Here is a 19,664-nt window from a genome sequence, read left to right as displayed (position 1 = left end):
AGGAGAACCAGTACAAACTGATGATGCAGTGGTATCATACCCCATCCTTGCTACACAGACTATTTCCGGATACGCCAGATACTTGCTGGCGATGCGGCTCAGTTGGAGGAACCCTTCAACATATCTTCTGGACATGCCCATTAGTGCAGCCATTTTGGCAGGAGGTAAAGACTCTCCTTCGGGAGGTCGTTGCGGTGGATATTCCACTCTCCCCATTATTTCACTTGCTGAATGCTTCTCCGCACCCCATGGCCAAGGCGACCACGAAACTGAGCTTGCACATACTCACAGCCGCGAGGTGCCTGATAGCGCAATTCTGGAAGAGACAAGCCCCCCCCTCTCGAATGGACCTTCTCTCCAGGGTAAGGGAAATTCGTAGTATGGAACATCTGACTGCCTCCCTGAACAATCGTATCCCATTGTTCGACAAAACTTGGGCGAGCTGGGACCGCTACTGGATAGCGGAGCGAGCAGGAGGAGGAGAGTGACATGGCCAACCCTTTAGTTTCTACCCAAGTGTTATCTGTTGTCATAGTGAGTGTGTCTGGATGTCTTTGTCTGTACCCTTATCCCCAACCCCTTTAAATCGGTTAGGTATAATGTTGATGCCATCTTTAGTATTAGTTCTAGCATCATAAACATACTACACTATTAGTCGTAACCTTTTGATACGCAAATGGAAGATTTAAAATGTTGATATCCTTGGGAGGGGAAAAATTCTGTCTTTCGGTTGTTTTACTGTTGAAAAACTTCAATGTGAAATATGTACGTGATAATTTGTTTGTTATATATTTTTTTGAAAAATGATAATAAAAATACAATTATACAAAAAAAAAAAAAAAACTGTTCTAGTTGCCCATGGACACCAATCAGAACTCAGCTTTAATTTTATAAACAGCTGTGGGAAAATGAAAGCTGAGCTCTGATTGGTTGTTTCAGGCAACAAGAACAAATCTACTCTAAGGGACTTCTGATTAATTTCCCTCATTAGTATATTTTACTAGTGGCAAAAATAGCCATTTCAAGGGCATGGAAATCCCCCACCATCCTATTTGCCATTGTGACATCCAAACAAATGTGGATCATGTTCAATAACTATTTGAATCATTTACTGGCGAGTTTGGTAAAAAAATTTGATAACATTTTGAGTACCTGGCAACCACGGATGTGTGACCCTTTACTTTTGGTGAGGGATCTACAGAATGCTGCAGGGTGAGTCGAGGAGATCCAGTCCATACATTTTCCCTTCTATCCTTCCCCCTCTTACCATATTTTCCAAATCCCATTTGGTGGTTCAAAGTTAATTGTCACTAATGTTATTGTTATGTTCTATCTTTTTTGATTCATATGAAAGAATATTCCATGCACAAATTTCCAGTCTGAGAAGGGGGTTTCTCAACTTGATATTATGTGCAATTGCAGAGGATTTAAGATCTCAAGATGTCATTTTGAGCCTTATCCACTGGATGGTAGCCGTTCTCCTATTTTGCATATCTTGTAGTTTATAATAACCTTTGTGATGATATACCTCCTGCTCCAAGGATCCTGCTTTAGGCTGCATTCACACTGCCGTATGGGGGACATATATACGGCTGACGTATATACAGCCTATATACGTCCCCCACAGATGGGCGCACAGCACCCTATGGGAGCGGCATGGTGCAGCACAAGTGCGACACCTTACCGTTCCGTATCCAGTGAAAAGATAGGACATATCCTATATTTTCTCGGCATACTGCCCCACCGTGTGCCCGCTGTGCTACGGTACGGCGGGCACACGTCAATGTGAATGCAGCCCTTATTCTGTAATATATCGTGCTATATTCAATTAACCTGAGTTGAAAAAAAAATCAGGTATGTATAATATACGATGTATGTTATCTAAACTAATGCTCATATGATCCACCTCAACCTAGGATACCACTGACAAAGTTCACTTCCATCCGTCGGACTTTATCTGAAGCTTCAGGGGAGGTGGAAAACATAATCGGAAGTGAAGGATATGGAAAATATTACCCTGGATTTCCACCAAACGGGGGCCCCACACCAGAGACACTGAAGAACTATCTAGATGTAAGTCATAGAGAATATATGGTGATGAAATTTCTGCAAAATAGTACACATATGACCATCTATAGTTTTCTATAATCTGCAGTAAACGTCCTCCGCTTGTCACCTCTAGGCACAATACTATGGAGAAATTGGCATTGGGACGCCCCCGCAGATATTTACTGTGGTATTTGATACAGGCTCTTCTAATCTCTGGGTACCATCCATCCACTGCTCTCTTCTGGACATCGCTTGCTGTGAGTACTCTACTGGGAATAGCATATCACTTATACTTGCTTATTAAAACAATATATAAGGACAAATATGTTTGTAATGTATTTTTATTTTTGGATATTTAGATTTTTGGATCATGATTCTGTACATAATAAGGGGAGAAGTCGAGTGGTCTGAGCTACTATGAATAGACATACACAATCGTCTAGACATATTCATTGACGCCTATGAACAGTTTTCTGGGCACATGTACCTAATATTTGGCTTGGCTTTTTCTGCTTTATTTGTGACTTTTCATGGCACATGTGCACTTTTGCGACTTTTTGTGCCTACGAAAATCTCCCTTCAAAATTCACCATGGTCGAGTTTTCTGCAGTGTTCTCCAAGTTATCACCCAATTCCTGATGTTAAAGAACGTGTCAGCCAAATTTACCCCCAAAACTAAATATATTTTCATAAACTTCCATTAGAAAGCATTGCCACTGTTGGACATTGTCCCTCTACATTCCTATAAACTTACACAATCAGGTCCTAAAGCTGTGTGCAAATGACCTGAGAGAGGTCCAATGAATCATTATCATATTCAGAAGTCCAGCTACTTCATGGGTGTCTGGCACAGCCACACCCCCAGTGCTTGTCTGACAGCCTGTATGTGTCCTTTTTAAAAATTCCATGAAAAAATAGTACATTGTAGTACAAATCCACACTTTCCCCCTACCAGGTGTAGGAAATTGATCAGAGCTGATCATAACTTTTTGGTGACCTTAACTATTCACACGGCAGATGTATTTATAAGGAAAATCAAACCAGCAGGAAAGCCGGAAAAAAGTAGATGCAGAAAGCCAGACTTATATGGACACTTACTCATAGATCCAGGCACTGTGATTGTGTAATCTTCATATAGTTGTTATCCCTTGCCTCCTTACTTCTAAAATCAACTTTTAAAATTATGCTAACCAGCCCCTCCGAGCTTTAGCTTCACAAGCTGTTACAGTGTGCAAGGAGCACTTTCCCCCTCCAACTGTGGGCTGCAACTTCACATGTAGAAATGTCAAGAGATTCATTTCTGTATGTCTTGAGTGACACTATTCATCTATTCTTTTGCAGTGTTACACCATAAGTATGATTCCTCCAAGTCTTCTACCTTTGTAAAGAATGGCACAGACTTCTCCATCCAGTATGGCAGCGGCAGTCTGTCTGGTTACCTAAGTCAGGACACTGTGACAGTAAGCACTAAAAAAGTCGCCTGTGTGTTATTGTGGTGTTCCTCCGATATTCCTCCTGGAAGTTAAGAATAAATTGAAAACTAGAATGACCTATATTTCTCTATCTTAGTCCTACCCTATTGATAAGGAGAATAGTAATACTCGATTGTCAGTTTATTCACCAGGATTGCTGACAGTACGAGGGGTTGTCATATATTTAAAGAAACAATAAAAGGAAGGGCCGGCGATAGGGGGCAGCAAACTGACCATTTGCCCAGGGCCCCCTGTCCTAAAGGGGCCCCCTGCATGTGGACTTGTGGGGAAATGATGTCCTGTTATTATTGTGCAGGGTTAAAAGAGTCTCGTACTGAATTTGACTGTAAATAAAATAGTTTTATTTAGGGCCTACACTTTTAGTTTTGCCCTGTGAATAGACAGCTAGTGTACATAGACTGCTTTCGCCATATCCAAATCAGTGGGAGGTATATGAGAGTTGGGCTTTTTTTTAGATGAATTGTAATAGTCAGTACCACCGTCCTATAGACTTTTATGGCATACCTTGCAGATACCCCAGAAATGGATAAACACACAACGAGTGCTTGTTCATTGCCAGTACAGAACATATTCTGCTGATCTGCCTTTAGAGAAGTGTATACTGTACATGCATGGCGTCTGAGTTAGATATAAATAGCTCTCCTAGAATACAGAGTAATAAGATATTAGTTTTCAATCCCTCTGTCTACTAGTTGACTAAAATCAGTGGCGGATTAAGTGTCCCATGGTACCTGAGCTGTTCACACAACTAAGCGCCCCCCCCCCCCACCGTCTAAACCCACATGTGGCCAGATGTTAGGACTTAAGTACCACTCTTTAGCCTTAATCTTGTACCTTTTTTTTTCAAACTTTTCAGTATATTGCATTAAATATTAAATGATGCTGCTGGAAAGTACTGCAGATAACAAGCTCATAACCAGAAAAAAGTTATAGATTTTGGAGCCAGCAGCCACAGGGATGCCCCACAGAGTAGCCAGCAGCCACAGGGATGCCCCACAGAGTAGCCAGCAGCCACAGGGATTCCCCACAGAGTAGCCAGCAGCCACATGGATGCCCCACAGAGTAGCCAGCAGCCACAGGGATGCCCCACAGAATAGCTAGCAGCCACAGGGATACCCCATAGAGTAGCCAGCAGCCATAGGGATGCCCCACAGAGTAGCCGTCAGCCACAGGGATGCCCCACAGAGTAGCCGTCAGCCACAGGGATGCCCCACAGAGTAGCCGTCAGCCACAGGGATGCCCCACAGAGTAGCCGTCAGCCACTGGGATGCCCCACAGAGTAGCCGTCAGCCACTGGGATGCCCCACAGAGTAGCCGTCAGCCACTGGAATGCCCCACAGAGTAGCCGTCAGCCACTGGGATGCCCCACAGAGTAGCCGTCAGCCACTGGGATGCCCCACAGAGTAGCCGTCAGCCACTGGGATGCCCCACAGAGTATCCCAGAGTAGCTCCAAATCCCTTCACTATCCATGACATGCTATCATTTTCTCTCTTACAGCAGATACTAGGAGGACAGATTATCATTCTAATGCATTGTTTACTTCTTTCTCACTATTCTATTCTCAGATTGGTAATTTAGCTGTGAAAGGACAACTTTTTGGTGAAGCCATTAAGCAGCCTGGAATTACCTTCATAGCAGCCAAGTTTGATGGTATTTTGGGGATGGCTTACCCACGAATTTCTGTGGATGGTGTCACTCCTGTTTTTGACAACATGATACAGCAGAAATTGCTGGAAAGTAATGTTTTCTCCTTCTACCTGAACAGGTAAAATATCAGAACATACTTGAAAAGTCGTTTATACTGTATTTATAGCAAATGACAAGAAACCCAGCGGTGGGGCATTGTTCACATTTTGTGATCAGGGTAACAATTTTATCTTTCGGAACCACTTTGTTATGGAGGTGTACCATGACTAAAACTGAATTTGGTGAATTAGTGTCTGAGCAGCGGCTACTGGGAGTGCCCTCTGTCCATCCATTGGAATTTGAACTCTTAGGCACCTACCTGTGGGGGAATATGCCATTTATAACCGGTGGTCTTCTGAGTTTGGCCTGGTAATATGTCCAGGTGATAAATACATCAAATACAATGCATTCACACTACAGTATGGGGGACGTATATACGGCCGACGTATATGCGGCCGATATACGTCCCCCATACACTTCTATGGGCTCGCGGCGCCCTACGGGAGCGGTACGGTGCAGCACACGGTGCCACGGCCATACATCGCTATGGAGAGGGGCGGGGGTGAGCTGCGCTCACCTCCTCCTCCTCTCCCCGCGCTGCCGTGGGCCCGCCCGGCGGGCTCACGGCAGTGTGCATGTAGCCTAAGTAAGGAAAACAAGTCCAGCAATATATACATTATACATACCATAATGAACATTCATAAAATAAAGAGTATCTTCCTTCTGCTCTTGTATCCTAAGTATGACACCCCATGTGGACCACATGTCCATTTATCCCCATGGACACAGAATACTCACAAGCAGTAGTGGATTATTATACATTGTTGGTTTGGGGCGGTAACCCAGCGCCCAAGCCTACCAGGGGACCCATAGCCACCCAAACCACCCACAAAATTTTATACTCAGAAAGACCCTCACACCTGAAATCCTTGTACATCTGCATTAGTGGATTATAATACAGGTGGTTTGGGCGGTAGCCCAGGGTCCAAGCCTTCTAGGGGGCCCATGGCCACTTGCATGCACTGGGAAGAAGAAGGTGAACTCCGGCGGGCCTGAGCGGGGAAGCGACACATTCATGATCTTGGTGAATTGCGGCACATTGCATTATCGTCGGACAATGCACTTTCGTGAACTCCGCAGGACCGGGTAAGTAAATGTGCCCCTTTAAGTCTTATATTTGTAGCAAATTCAGTTATGCTACACATGTACCCAAGAGTCATTTCAGGTCCTTTGAAGGTCATCCAAACATCCTGAAACCACAGAATGAAACCAGACAGAAGGAACGCATCCTTCACTTTCCAAGAAGCTGATTCTAGTAACATATGTAGGCAGTGATTCCAGACTTTTAGGGGGTATCATATTCATACAGTCCAGTCTTAATCTGCTCCTTCTCACCAGTGTCTATAAATATGAATACACTAAAATATCATGGGTCTGAATAACTTTATTTACAAAAAGAGACACAGAATAATCTGTAGTATATCGGAATACTGATTTTAAGTCGCATATACAAAATACACCAATTCTCACCTTAATTATCAGTGTACATTTTTATGAATGTTTAATTGTGATATGTACAACTTAATAAACTTTTTGCAGTTTTTTTTGTAATTGCTGTAATTTAGTTAGAGGTGTTTAGTTGGTACGGAAAGGTTATTCTGGATTCTTGAAGAGAATAATGAGGTTTACATTGGTAGGATTGTGTGCTGGCCCTTTAATATTTCAGAGATTGGTTGCCCAGCACCCTACAGACTGGAACAGCACAGGAGTTGGAGGGAGCAGGAAACGTGCAACTCTTGAGATAAGCAGCACGCCATGAAGAAGGCCGCTGATCCGTGATGGTCCTCCATACTGATATATGGGCACATGAAATGTATCATCCTACATTCGAATATATCATTAGAACTAGAAAACATTTATTAGACCCAGTGTTACAAACAAGGAAAGTTGGAAGCTCAAATTGGGCGCTGGTCAATGAAAGCTCTATCCTTATTGGTTACAGAGAAATGCTTTATAGTATGTGACAGGCCTCTGCTTAGATCCTTTCTTTGGGTATATTGGACAATGTGCTGCCATTTTTTAGCTGTCTTTTGACAAAATATTCATTTATTTTCTTAGAAATCCAGAATCCCAGCCTGGTGGTGAGTTATTATTGGGTGGCACTGACCCCAAATACTACACAGGAGACTTTAATTATGTGAATATCACCCGCAAGGCCTATTGGGAAATTCATATGGACCAGTAAGTACAAGGCATAGCACAACATTACAGGTATTGTTTACTATTATAAAATAATCATGTAAGGGAATCGCTGGGTTTAGGTTTGTTTTTTAAAGGAAACCTACCATCAGAAATCAACTAAAGTGGATAGTAACATGCTACGCCCTTATCTTTTTTTACCTAATCCTAAAATACTTCCTAAACTAAACTACACTTTATCTAACTAATATGCTTATCAGCAGAGGCTATTGGGGCGTGGAGTAGCCTCTCCAGGTAGTCGGAGCAATGGCTAATCCCTGCCCTAGTAGCCTCTGCCGATATTTAGAATATTAGTTACATAAAGTGTAGTTTGTTTAGGATGTATTTTAGGATTAGATAAAAATAGGTAAGAGCTTAGTATGTTACTAGTCACCTACCATCAGATCTATCTTAATAGGTAGATTTCTGATGGTAGGTTTCCTTTAAGCTGAATTTATATGAAATTTGAAACCGGAATATTTAGCAACTCCAGTCAAATTATTTTTTTGGACCTGTGACAATTAAAATTTAAATGTAAATTTACATTCCATTCCGGAAAATATTTGTATATTTTTATGAATATTCTGGCAGCAGGTGAAAACATCATAAACTCTTATATGAAAAAGAATGAATGTCAATTTTCTAACCTCAATTATGAAAGAATCTATTCAATGAAACTTGAGTATTTATACATTCCATGGGGAATGGAATGTAAATAATGATTCTTCATTTGATCTTAGAAGATTATTTTTCTTAGTGACTGAAATCCTCTATAAGGATGGGAAACGCACAATGGGTTAGCCATAACAGAATAGACTTCAGCTAACCCTTCAGCAATTTTTACTATCAGGATAATGGATGGTATTTACATAAATCCTGTATGCATACTGCAATAGAAACCTTAGGAGAAGACATAAATATCAGATCAGATGCTGGATGCCAAGCTGCAGGAACCTGAATTGCCCAATGATAGATATCTAGATTTATACATCTTTGAAACGACGAAGCACTTTGTCTGAGCCTGTTATGCCTATAGTATCTGCCTTCTATTAAATAATAATAATAATAATAATCTTTATTTATATAGCGCCATCAAATTCCGTAGCGCTTTACAAATCAAAAGTAGCTGTAGTAAGATGTAATGTTTAATTTCTTTGTCTCACCTGATCTATATAGGATGAGTGTTGGGGGTCAGCTCACACTATGTAAAGGTGGTTGTGCAGCCATTGTAGACACTGGAACCTCACTGATCACTGGTCCAAAGGAAGAAGTGGTGGCCCTTCAGAAAGCTATTGGTGCGGTTCCATTAACTCAAGGAGAGGTGAGTTTGGTTTATGAACAATCGGCTATCTACATGCCCAAATTCTTTCAACTCACTGTTCTGTAAGACACAAAGCCCATTAGTTTTTGTTGAATTTTGTCTACAATGGGGCTCATTTACTTACCCGGTCCTGTTGCGATCCAGCGGCGCATTCTCTGATGAGGATTCGGGTCTGCCGGCGATTCACTAAGGTCGTTCGCCCGATGTCCACCAGGTGTTGCTGCTGGTTTTCGTTGCATGCAAGCCGGCGCCGATGCAACACAATCAGTTCACGTGCGCCAAAAACCCGGAGCAATTCGGAAAACCTGGTGGAAAAACATGATTCAGACCCTTAGTAAATGTGCCCCAATGTGTCCAGTTCATGAGCCATAGTTTCCAATATTGTTTTCATTAGTTGAACAACGTTAAAACATATAACACCAATGTTGTCATGATTACCAGTATGTGCATAACATACAAATCTTTTTAGCGTGAAAGGTTAGTATTTTTACTTAAAGCAAATGTACCATAAAAATCGAGCAGACATAAATCAAGGACTTACTCACAGATCGTCTTATATTTGTTATCCGTGGTCTCCTTCCTTCTAAAATCAACTTTTAAAATTATGCTATTGAGCCAGAAGGGCTCCTGGAGGTGTTGCCAAAGCCCCTCCATGCTGCAGCTTCACAGGGTGTTACACTGTGCAGGAGCATATCTCGCCCTCCCCTTGTCCCTCAGCACTACCCTTCTCTTCCTGCTGTAATCTCAGTGGGAGGGAAAAGTGCTCCTGTACAGTGTAATAGCCTGCAAAGCTACAGCAAGGAGGGGCTCTGGTAACACCCCTAGAGCCCTTCTGTCTCATTAGCATAATTGGCATAAAGTTGATTTTAGAAAGAGAGAGACCATGGATAACAAATATAAGAAGATTACCAAAGTCAATGTGCCCGGATCGATTATTGAGTGTCTCTGGTTTCTCCTGCTTTATTTTGATAGTCGATTTTTCCTTTAAATGTTATTTATGTATAAAAAAGAACCATGCACACAGCATATTGTTATCACACTAAGGTATAATTATTGACGATAGCGAAATTATAAATGACACAAAAAGAGTAGCTATTTCTCATGAAAAAAGGACCCTTCAAGCACACAAACACACACATTCATGCACACCTCCTTTTACACACCCTGCACCCCCCATTTCTGCTCCTGAATGTAAAAGTAGTTCTAGCCTAGTCCTAGTTGGGTCACGACTACATACAATGTAGTCTAAAAGAAAATTCCTTTATTTTGCAGTATATGGTACCGTGTGACAAGGTCTCCTCTCTACCTGTCATCTCTCTGAAGCTTGGAGGGATCGAATACACGCTGACAGGAGAACAGTATACACTCAAGGTAAGGAAGCATAGCTATGCTCCTAACCAGAAGGTTTTGTGAAAAAAGTATTTCAAAGCGTAACTGTTAAGTTATAATGATTTTACCAAATTATTAGACGTGATTCCCCCTTTAAAAACAAACAGAACGATGACTACTTTGTGCTGCTCTCCCTTTTCTTTCCAAAGTTCTGTCATTTTCTGTTCTGTTCTGAAAGTGTTTGACAAAAATCTTTCTCACTAGAGGTGAACTGGGCAGAGACTAATGTCTGTCAGTCTATGCCCTCAAGCTGAGGCCTGTTAGCTTGCCCACAGATCCCATGATACCTTGTGTTCTCTCTCATAGTAATTTAGCATTAAATCCATTAGTTTCCCACAAGTAAATCCACTGAACACTGCAGAGTGCACTTACAGGATGTATATGGCAGCCTCCATTACATGGAGGAGCAGGGTTACATGTAATAAGTGGTAGAAATCATAAGTACCTGAAGTCTATAGCCTGTGCTGTGTGAGCACTAAGGGTTAATCGCTTATCTGCACAGAGCGGATACTAGGTTGGAGAAGGGCTGCAGCATGAGGTGCAGAGAGACACTGAAAGTTCTGTATAATCACATACTGGGATGGAGGTACTGATAGGGAACATGGGAGATCTTGTACATCACTATTCTGTGCAGGAGACATCTGTATTCACTGTCTTGGACACATCCAACCTTGCTACATACACAGAGAGAGCTCAGTCACATGACCTCCCTCTCTATGAGCAGGGAGCAGCAGCCCCTCCCCCCACATGAAACCGACGGATAAACATCAGATAAGCAAACTACTGACCCAAAGGGATTATAAGCACATGAAGAGGAACCAGCCACTACAGCAATTAGGTAATCTGAGGGGGATAGCAAGGAAACTGCTGCATATAGATAACACAGATAATAGGCAAAGTTGTTTTACATCCCAAGAGCTATTGATTTGTGAAAAAAAAACCTTTATAGGGTTAGTTTTTAAAATCTTTTTATTTTACTCAAAGAATTGTAAAGACAAACCTACGGGTAACTTTTTCTAGATGTTACCTTCAAAAGAAAGATAACATGACTCTGATATTTGCCTAGATCTTGAGCCAGGATCGGACTCATGCAAAGGAGTCCTCCAATTGGTAAACGGAACTTATCCGCTTCTTGACTGTCATATAGCTATAAACATCCTAACTGTACATAACCCCTGCAGATAGCACCTGTATTGACTCCATTGAAAAGGATAACTTTCATCAGACTAATATGTTCTGACCCATGGCACCTAGAAACACAGTTTCTAAGAATCTCACATCTCAACATGTTTATGTGTTTCTAGGTGCCACACAGCCCAAAATATCCACTGTTAAATTTGCAGTAAAAATGCACATTTTATATAAAGATCTGTGCACATGGGGCCTCACTAAGAAGAGCCGGCTCTTCTGTCTCATGAACGTCTCCCTATTACATATATAATAGGGAGCCTCAGTCCAGCCAGTCAATTTAATTCAATCCCCTATTAATCTGATCTTGTGGGGTTAAAGGGGGTGTGGTGTGATGATTAGAGGCGGGGTTAAGTAAACTATTGGCTCACTGAAGGGAGTCGACTCCCGTCGTTCACGCAAAAGAGACCGCTCTTCGCGCCGGCTATCACCTAGAAACACAATCCTGGTGCCATGGTTCAAAAGATTGAAGTGTGGCCCCCTCCAGCCTGTCAGTCGAGGGCAGAATTGAGGAGGAGCTACAGGAAGACAGAGTTGACAGATTCAGAACTACATGCACCCTCTGCCTCTGTAGATGAACCTTGGGAAGACATTGGATTGATGCTGTACATATTCTAACATATTTTGGTAAAGGTTTATTGAATTTTATCAAAAAGCTTAAATTGGAAAAATGACAAACTTATTTTTTTCACATTTTTAGTCATTCATCTTCTAATTTTTTAAAGAAAAAAAAATGTAATAAAAAAAATATCCAATAAAGTTAAAGTCTCACATGTCATGAAAAAAGTCAAGTAAAAATTGACTCCTAAATGACAATAGGATTCAGTTTTTGCCCTTTTAATTGAAGTCCCCAACATAACTGAAGACTAACCAAATTCTACTTCTAATTCTACTATAATTTTACTCAGTGAGTGATCCCTTAGAATATAGCTATTGGTATCAGGTGTAATTTCCTATTTGTCTACTTTCTAAATGCTGTTTCAAATATTTCACCAGGTGACACAAGGAAGCCATACAATCTGCTTGAGTGGCTTTATGGGCCTTGATATTCCCCCTCCAGCTGGACCCCTCTGGATACTAGGAGACGTCTTCATCGGTCGATATTACACTGTATTTGATAGAGCCAATGACCGTGTTGGGTTTGCTAAAGCAAAGTGATGTTACCAAAGAGCGTCCCAGGAATATCTGATCTTCCTATGAACTTTATGCAGCGACTACTGATTATCCTACTAATTGAAATGCACTATGGTAATATTTCCGTGGCATCAAAATACCTTTTTAGTTACATAAAAATAGGGTTGTCCATTGAGAATTACCAGTTCACAATAAAAGGTATAATGTATAGTTAAAACAGCAAGTTTTAAGTTTTAATATTTACTTTATAATCCCCAGTCTCCCCCTTCATTTCTATAAAACAATCACCAGCTTTGTAGACTACTGTCTACACACTGTGATTTGCTAGTCTAAGACAATCTCCCTGCTCTTGGTCTGTCTATTTAAGTGTATGAATGTTGGTTTCTCAATCTACTAGTGTGTATAGAGTCGTCTAAGAAGGATGGCATTGGGTGTCTAACTATTCATTATGTATTTATTGTGAGCTCTAGAGATTAAAGGGAACCTGTCACCATATTTTACCCCATTAAACTATCAGCCCCCTCCTGTAGGGTATAAACTGTTCTGCTTATTTCTCCATTTACCTATAGAAAATCACCTCCAAAGTCAAATGCAATTTTGCCTTAGATGAGTCACTTTTAGGGGCTGGAAGGAGAGAGTTTCTATAATAACTAGAAATATGCTGTACATGTATCCTTTAAAAAAGGATATCATCTTCCTGATAGGAATATCATCTTTCGGATCCAATCAGGCTTGTGGTTCTGTTCTCTAAAATTGAGGCATGCAGGCAATAAATCTCTTTTCTGACCATTTTCACATGAATTTGTAGGGGATCAGTGGCGAAACTAGAAGCTGATGGGCCCCAGTGTAAAATGTGTGCTGGGCCCCCGACTATAATGTATGGTTTATAGTATTAGCTTCTCATATGGGAAAGTGACACCATAAGGGCCCCCTAAATCTCTTGGGCCCAGGTGCGATCGCAACCTCTGCACACCATAAAGTTACGCCCCTGTAGGGGATATTTTACATGTAAACGGGCAAGATGTAACATAAAAGAGGCAATGGTGGAAAGGACATTTCATACCTTACCTGAAGGGTTTAGTGGAATACAATCTGGTGACAGTGTCTCTTTAAAAACTTCCAGACACTTTATGCCTACGCACTGCATAAAAACATGATAAGAGTAATGGTTGGCAATGTATAAAGAGTAGAGATGAGCGAGCACTAAAATGCTCAGGTGCTCGTTATTCGAGACGAACTTTTCCAGATGCTCGAGTGCTCGTCTCGAATAACGAGCCCCATTGAAGTCAATGGGAGACCCGAGCATTTTTTTAATAAAACTGAGCAGTAAAAGAACAGTGCAAAAAAAAATTCCAGATGTTTTACTTGTAAGAATACATTGAAATAACACTATTCTTCACTTTGCAGGTGTTCGCGCGTGTCTCCCGCTAAGTTAGGAGATGTGCACGAACATCTGGAATGTGAAGAATATTGTTCTTTCAATGTGTTCTGCCCTTAAATGTTCGTGTTTTCACTGTTTTTAATGTTTTAATTCTATTCTTCACATTGCAGGTATGCGCGCGTGTCTCCCGATAGGTTCGGAGATACGCGCGCACAGCTGCAAAGTGAAGAATAGAATTAAAACATTAAAAACAGTGAATACAGGACCATTTAAGTGCAGAACACATTGAAAGAACAATATTCTTCACATTCCAGATGTTCCGAACATCTCTGAACCTAGCGGGAGACACGCGCGAACACCTGGAAAGTGAAGAATAGTGTTATTTCAATGTGTTCTTACAAGTAAAACATCTGCATTACATGTGTAATATTTTTTTTCACAATAAAAATACTTTTATTCAATTTATTTTATTAATTTACTGCTCGATCTCGAGCCGGCGAGCAGTATACTCGGACGAGTATACTCGCTCATCTCTAATAAAGATCTTTCGTCTAGAGTAACACATTAGTTGTATCCATAGTCAACACTATACTTTTTGTATGAAGAATCAAAAGTTCAATCGTTTTTCATTATCAGGCCTCATTCAGACAGCCGTAATTGTGTCAATGATCTGGCTGCACATACTGCAGCCAGCTTACTCCCACAATAGAAGTCTATGGTACCCTGTCACTGGGCGGAGAGCACATGGGGTGTCTCACCGCACCGTTACCGAGGTGGTTGCATGGATTTCATTGGAGAGAGGTGGGGTGAGGAGCGCTCACTCCCCTCCCTTCTCCACCTGGTCATGTGTTGGCCCGGGATCTGGTCAGCCACGTGAATAAGGCCTTAGGTTTTATTCATAATGTATAAAAGGAATACAAAAAAAAAAATAAAGATGTGTAGGTTTGCTAATCTGTGGGGAAAAAGTTAATCTCATAAGGTGGTGTATTTGTTCACTCTTTATAAGTTAGAGGAAAATGTTACCATGTCCAATATGGCTTTACTTGAATGTATATTTATCTATGGAATTACTGCCATGTTTATCCATGACAATCTTGACTGGTATAAAATATAAAACGATGTGCAGGAAAACTGCTTGGTACAAGGCAATAAGAACAATTGGTGGGGGCATTCACATCACTGTGACTGTAAAAAAAGCAGATAAACAATAAAATCATCTACATACTAATAAACTGGCATAAGGCACAATCATTAAAGACTGTATTGTCTTCATGTCTGAATTCTCCCAGGAATCATTCCTGCAAGAAACAATGAGGGAGATTTATCAAGCTGCCTAAGAGTAAGAATGTGCTTAGTTGCCCCTGGCAACCAATTACAGCTCGGCTCTCATTTTACCAGTGATCATGAATATTTTAAAAAGGAGCTGTATTTGGTTGAATGGGCCTACTCTTAGGCAGCTTGATTAATCTCCCCCAATGTCCTTCTGTTTCTTGTATGTTGCATATTCACTTTTAAACATCACCCATTTTACTCTGAAGGCAACGTATGAGAAGTAGTGTCCAAGTGTGAAAGTAATTTCATTATTTTGGTTTGATCAATGATGACACTTACAATACCAATCATACCATAACTACTAGTATGAGCATAACAGAATGACACAGAGATGTTTTCCTGGATTGTCAGCCCCATGTATATGATGTTACTGTATATGAGTGGTTAGTATTTATTCTATACTGAGTATCCTAGCTTGCCATGGGTTGGGGGGGGGGGAGGGATCATACAAGGACAAAGATGAGCATGATATTTTGATCTTAATTTGCTTCTTTTGGAGTGAGTAGGTTCATATGTCCAATGAGAATTTGAGTTGGGGCTCAAACACAAAAACCTGGTTTTTGGACGTGTGCTAGCCATTGCTTCACCATCTAGTACATGTCTCCATGTATTTCTGTGAGCTCAAACTTCTAAATCAGGTCTTATTCTTGGATTTATTTGCAGTCTTTTCTACTGTCATCGACATGTGACCTCACAAAGCGATGACACAGCGTTTTCAAACAACGGACTGTGGGTACTTTGTTTGCGGTCCAAGAATAATCTGTAAGATCTTGCCCGGATTGGATGATTATTTTATATATATAGGGGTCTATGACAATTTTTCGGTGTTTCTGACACTGTAGACGACCATGTGGTTTCTTCAACCACTGGTTTATACGTCACACATGCTTCATAGATTTCGGATTAAAAAATTAATCTAGAAACATTTTCATGAACTTTGAACTCTTGAGTGTATATTCTCTTTAGCTGGTTTTACCTCAGCCTTCGCTGATTGAAGGGTTAAAGGGGTTGTCCACCATCAGCAAATAATTGATAATTGTTTCTTTAAGGTAAAGTTATGTAATTTTCCAATATACTTCCTGTATTCCTGTGATTTTCAAATTTTCCTCTGCTTGCCGACTTTTAACAGAAAGGTTTATTGTCCTGTGAATAAGCAGTGATCCCTGGTCATGTGACATCACCATTCCCTTAAACTTATGCAGCAGTGAAAGAGGGACTGAAGATGTGGTGTAAGTTGCGCACCGCGGAAAATGTTTTGTACCCAAATCACATTCCTGTTGAATGACAGCAAGCAGAGATCTAGAAAGCAGAGATCAATTGATACAAAAAGTATATTTGAAATTTTTTAATAACTTTGCATTACAAAAACAATTTCATTTTATTTGCTGAAAGCGGACAACACCTTTAAAAGCCATACTTAAAGGCAGTGTGCAGTGTAGGGTACTGACCATGATATCATCAAGTCTTGGATGCGACCACACATTCTTCATCTAAATAACTAGTGGAACAACAAAAATCTATAACTACTAAGATCATCCAAGATTGAGGTGAAAGTGTGACCTGTCTTCAGACTGAATCCTATCAAAATCTGCTTCCAAAATCTGGATCAAAAACTGTTTGGAAATACACTGAAGTAGATTTTTACTTCTTTGTGTGAACAGACAGAATAATATCCCTATGCAACATTAAAGGGGTTATCTGAGAGTATACATAAATTAGGGATGGGCTGGGATGGGCTTTTTTAAAAAAAATAAAGCTGTGCTCTCCTCCTCCGTCGCTACTGATGTCCCGCGCCACAGTCCATCTGATCCGTGCCCATTTGTTTACAAGGACATGGAAGCTGCGCTCGAGGAGCTTCCGGCCGGCCCGGTCACTCCCATCTGTCACCATATCCCAATGTCTACAATGCTGGCCATAATGCACATAATTTTGTCAGATGGTCCCACTGTAATCATTGGGTTAGGCTGACAAACATCAAATGTGTATGGCCAGCAAATGATAACTGCCATGGCTCACAAGTTATTGCCGTCTTTAGTATCTGTCGTATACAGTTGACAACATTAAGTTTCTTTGCAGCAAGTTTATTTAGATCCATTAATCTTGGTGGGCTTGGTGGACATTAGTACATATTATAAATAATATTTAACATTAAATATGGTTTTATCTGCCAACAAATACGTGTTACTGATTAAATGGTCACTCTCTAAAGGTTTCTCCTGATTTCATCTTGTTCTATGGCAGTGGTGGCGAACCTATGGCACGGGTGCCAGAGGTGGCACTCAGAGCCCTTTCTGTGGGCACCCAGGCCTTCACACCAACACAGAGTTTGCAAGCTAAGACTCAAGGCTTTCTCCTGTAATCCAATACAACCCAGGAGCCGAGCTCAGCGCTATTTTAAAGCAACATCCTTGGCTGCCAGGACTACAAGAGGGGCGGGAAGGTGTGGATAGAGATGGATTGTCATTGAAGCTCCTGCTCTGGGCCCCCTGATTCTTCCTCTTCAGGGGACACTGGAGGAAAGCTACAATCCAAATTTCTCCATCTTTCTATTGTATTGTTGAACTCAGGACGCCAATACGATTGAAACCTGTGACACAGCAGGGATCAATAAGTTACTGCTTAAATTGTCGTGTTGGCACTTTGCGACATATAAGTGGGTTTTGGTTGTAGCTTGGGCACTCTGTCTCCCAAAGGTTCGCCATCACTGTTCTATGGTAACTATTGACCCATGTTACAGGTGCCTTGAACTCCATTAATGATGAAAAAAGTGGTGATTTTTGCTTAAACAAATTGTAATGATGTTTTCAGTTGTCAAAAAATAAAGAACAAATCAATAACATTGTCTCTGTTATTCTCTGTCGCTACTAAAATATTGAGTTAGTATTTTTGGGGTGTTTACAACCAATTACTATTTTCCCGCATATTTATTGTTTACAAGTTATGAAGAGACAAGTAATGTCCCAAAATGAGAGAAGGTGCTTAATGTTGATATAGAATGTAAAATACATACATAATGGGCCTCAAACCTCAAAGCAAATCAACCATCAAAATGAAGCATGGTAATCCAGCGTAACTACTGCTACTGCTATGGGGCCCACAGTGTCAGGGAACCAAACCTCCAGATCTGCCACACTAAAGAATGGAGGATGTGCACCATTATATACATATAATAGTGCACAGTACATATAGTACATACAGTACATAGTTGAGCCGGCAGCTCAGATAACAAATATCTGGTGAGGGGGGAGGCAGGATTGCAAGAACTTTGTATATGTATTTAAGTAAATAAATGTTTATAAATGAGTGTGTGTCATTCTGTAAATGTGTGTGAGCAAATTTTATTTTTTAGCAAAAATGATTCTAATGATAATGGGTTGCCCACCTCCATCTGAATTCAGTTTAAAATAATAACCTGCATCCACAAAGCTCTGCACAATGCTGCACCTCCCTATCTTTCATCTCAGTCTATCACCTGACCCGTGCTCTTTGATCTGCCAGTGATGTTAGATTAATCTCTACATTAATTCAAACCTCTCACTTCTCCCGAGCCCTGAGCTGCACCAATTCTCTAGAATGACCTTCCCCCATACAATGAGACTAATATCCAACCTCCAAAATTTCAAACATGCTCTTATGTGAACAAGGACATAAGATACTTCCCCCATTGGGACGTTCTATTACATCCCGCGTCTGGCACCGGCTCACGAAAGGGGCCGACACAAGAAGCATATTACTGTGAGCTACAGTACCACTGATTCAGGCAGCTAAAGACATAGCTGAAAACACAAGATCCAGGTAAAAATCCAGTTCCTGCCCCTTTTTTTTTAGCTTTCTGTACAGTTCTGTAGCTCACCATATTCTTGATGGGATATGAAAGATGAGATTATTATCTTTAAAATGACACAATGGTATGTTTCTAGGTGCTATAGTACAGAAGAAAGGGGCGTTTGAAGTGACACTACAGCTGCAATCACTAAACTTGACTCATGCGGCTGTGAAAATGAGGTGAGACGAGTCATATTTGCCTGACTTTGGGGGAGATTTCACATAAAAGAGGGAAATTCAGGAAGAACACTCCTCATTCCTATTGTTCCATATGACTGTTTGTACTCTGTAATGTAATATTATATATGTATATGTCCCCTATGATTTGTAAAGCGCTACAGAATTTGATGACGCTATATAAATAAACATTATTAATAATAATAACAACACTATATCCTTGAAATGTCTCTAATGACCACCATCTTACAATCTTGACATTTCTCACATTATTTTATAGTTTAGGCCACTTTCTCTGTAATTTTCTGTAAATTTATTTAATTTTACGGTATTTTTGTCCTTTGATTTCTGCATTATCTGTGCGCAGAGTCGTCCATCCTCCTCTGGAGGGCGCCAGCGTGCACAGTCACGCGGGAAGCACATGGTCAGGTCAGGTGACGGGCGGGTCAG

At 40.8% G+C, this 19,664-nt stretch overlaps 1 protein-coding gene across 1 annotated transcript in view; it reads left to right on the top strand.

The window, feature by feature from the left end:
* LOC140070954 (cathepsin D-like) overlaps positions 1-13,896 on the top strand; it is a 33,672-nt gene extending 19,776 nt beyond the window's left edge. Inside the window, exons 2-9 of the mRNA XM_072118086.1 lie at positions 1,917-2,073; positions 2,183-2,306; positions 3,391-3,509; positions 5,109-5,308; positions 7,348-7,470; positions 8,644-8,788; positions 10,061-10,159; positions 12,362-13,896. Coding sequence (XP_071974187.1) covers positions 1,917-2,073; positions 2,183-2,306; positions 3,391-3,509; positions 5,109-5,308; positions 7,348-7,470; positions 8,644-8,788; positions 10,061-10,159; positions 12,362-12,523 — 1,129 coding nt within the window. The 3' untranslated portion in view covers positions 12,524-13,896. The remainder of the gene's footprint in view (positions 1-1,916; positions 2,074-2,182; positions 2,307-3,390; positions 3,510-5,108; positions 5,309-7,347; positions 7,471-8,643; positions 8,789-10,060; positions 10,160-12,361) is intronic.
* Positions 13,897-19,664: the final 5,768 nt, after the last annotated feature.

This window comes from Engystomops pustulosus, chromosome 7 (assembly GCF_040894005.1).
Source record: "Engystomops pustulosus chromosome 7, aEngPut4.maternal, whole genome shotgun sequence".
Taxonomy (NCBI): domain Eukaryota; kingdom Metazoa; phylum Chordata; class Amphibia; order Anura; family Leptodactylidae; genus Engystomops; species Engystomops pustulosus.
The sequence above is the reverse complement of the archived record's forward strand: the minus strand, read 5'-3'. Positions and strand labels throughout refer to the sequence as shown.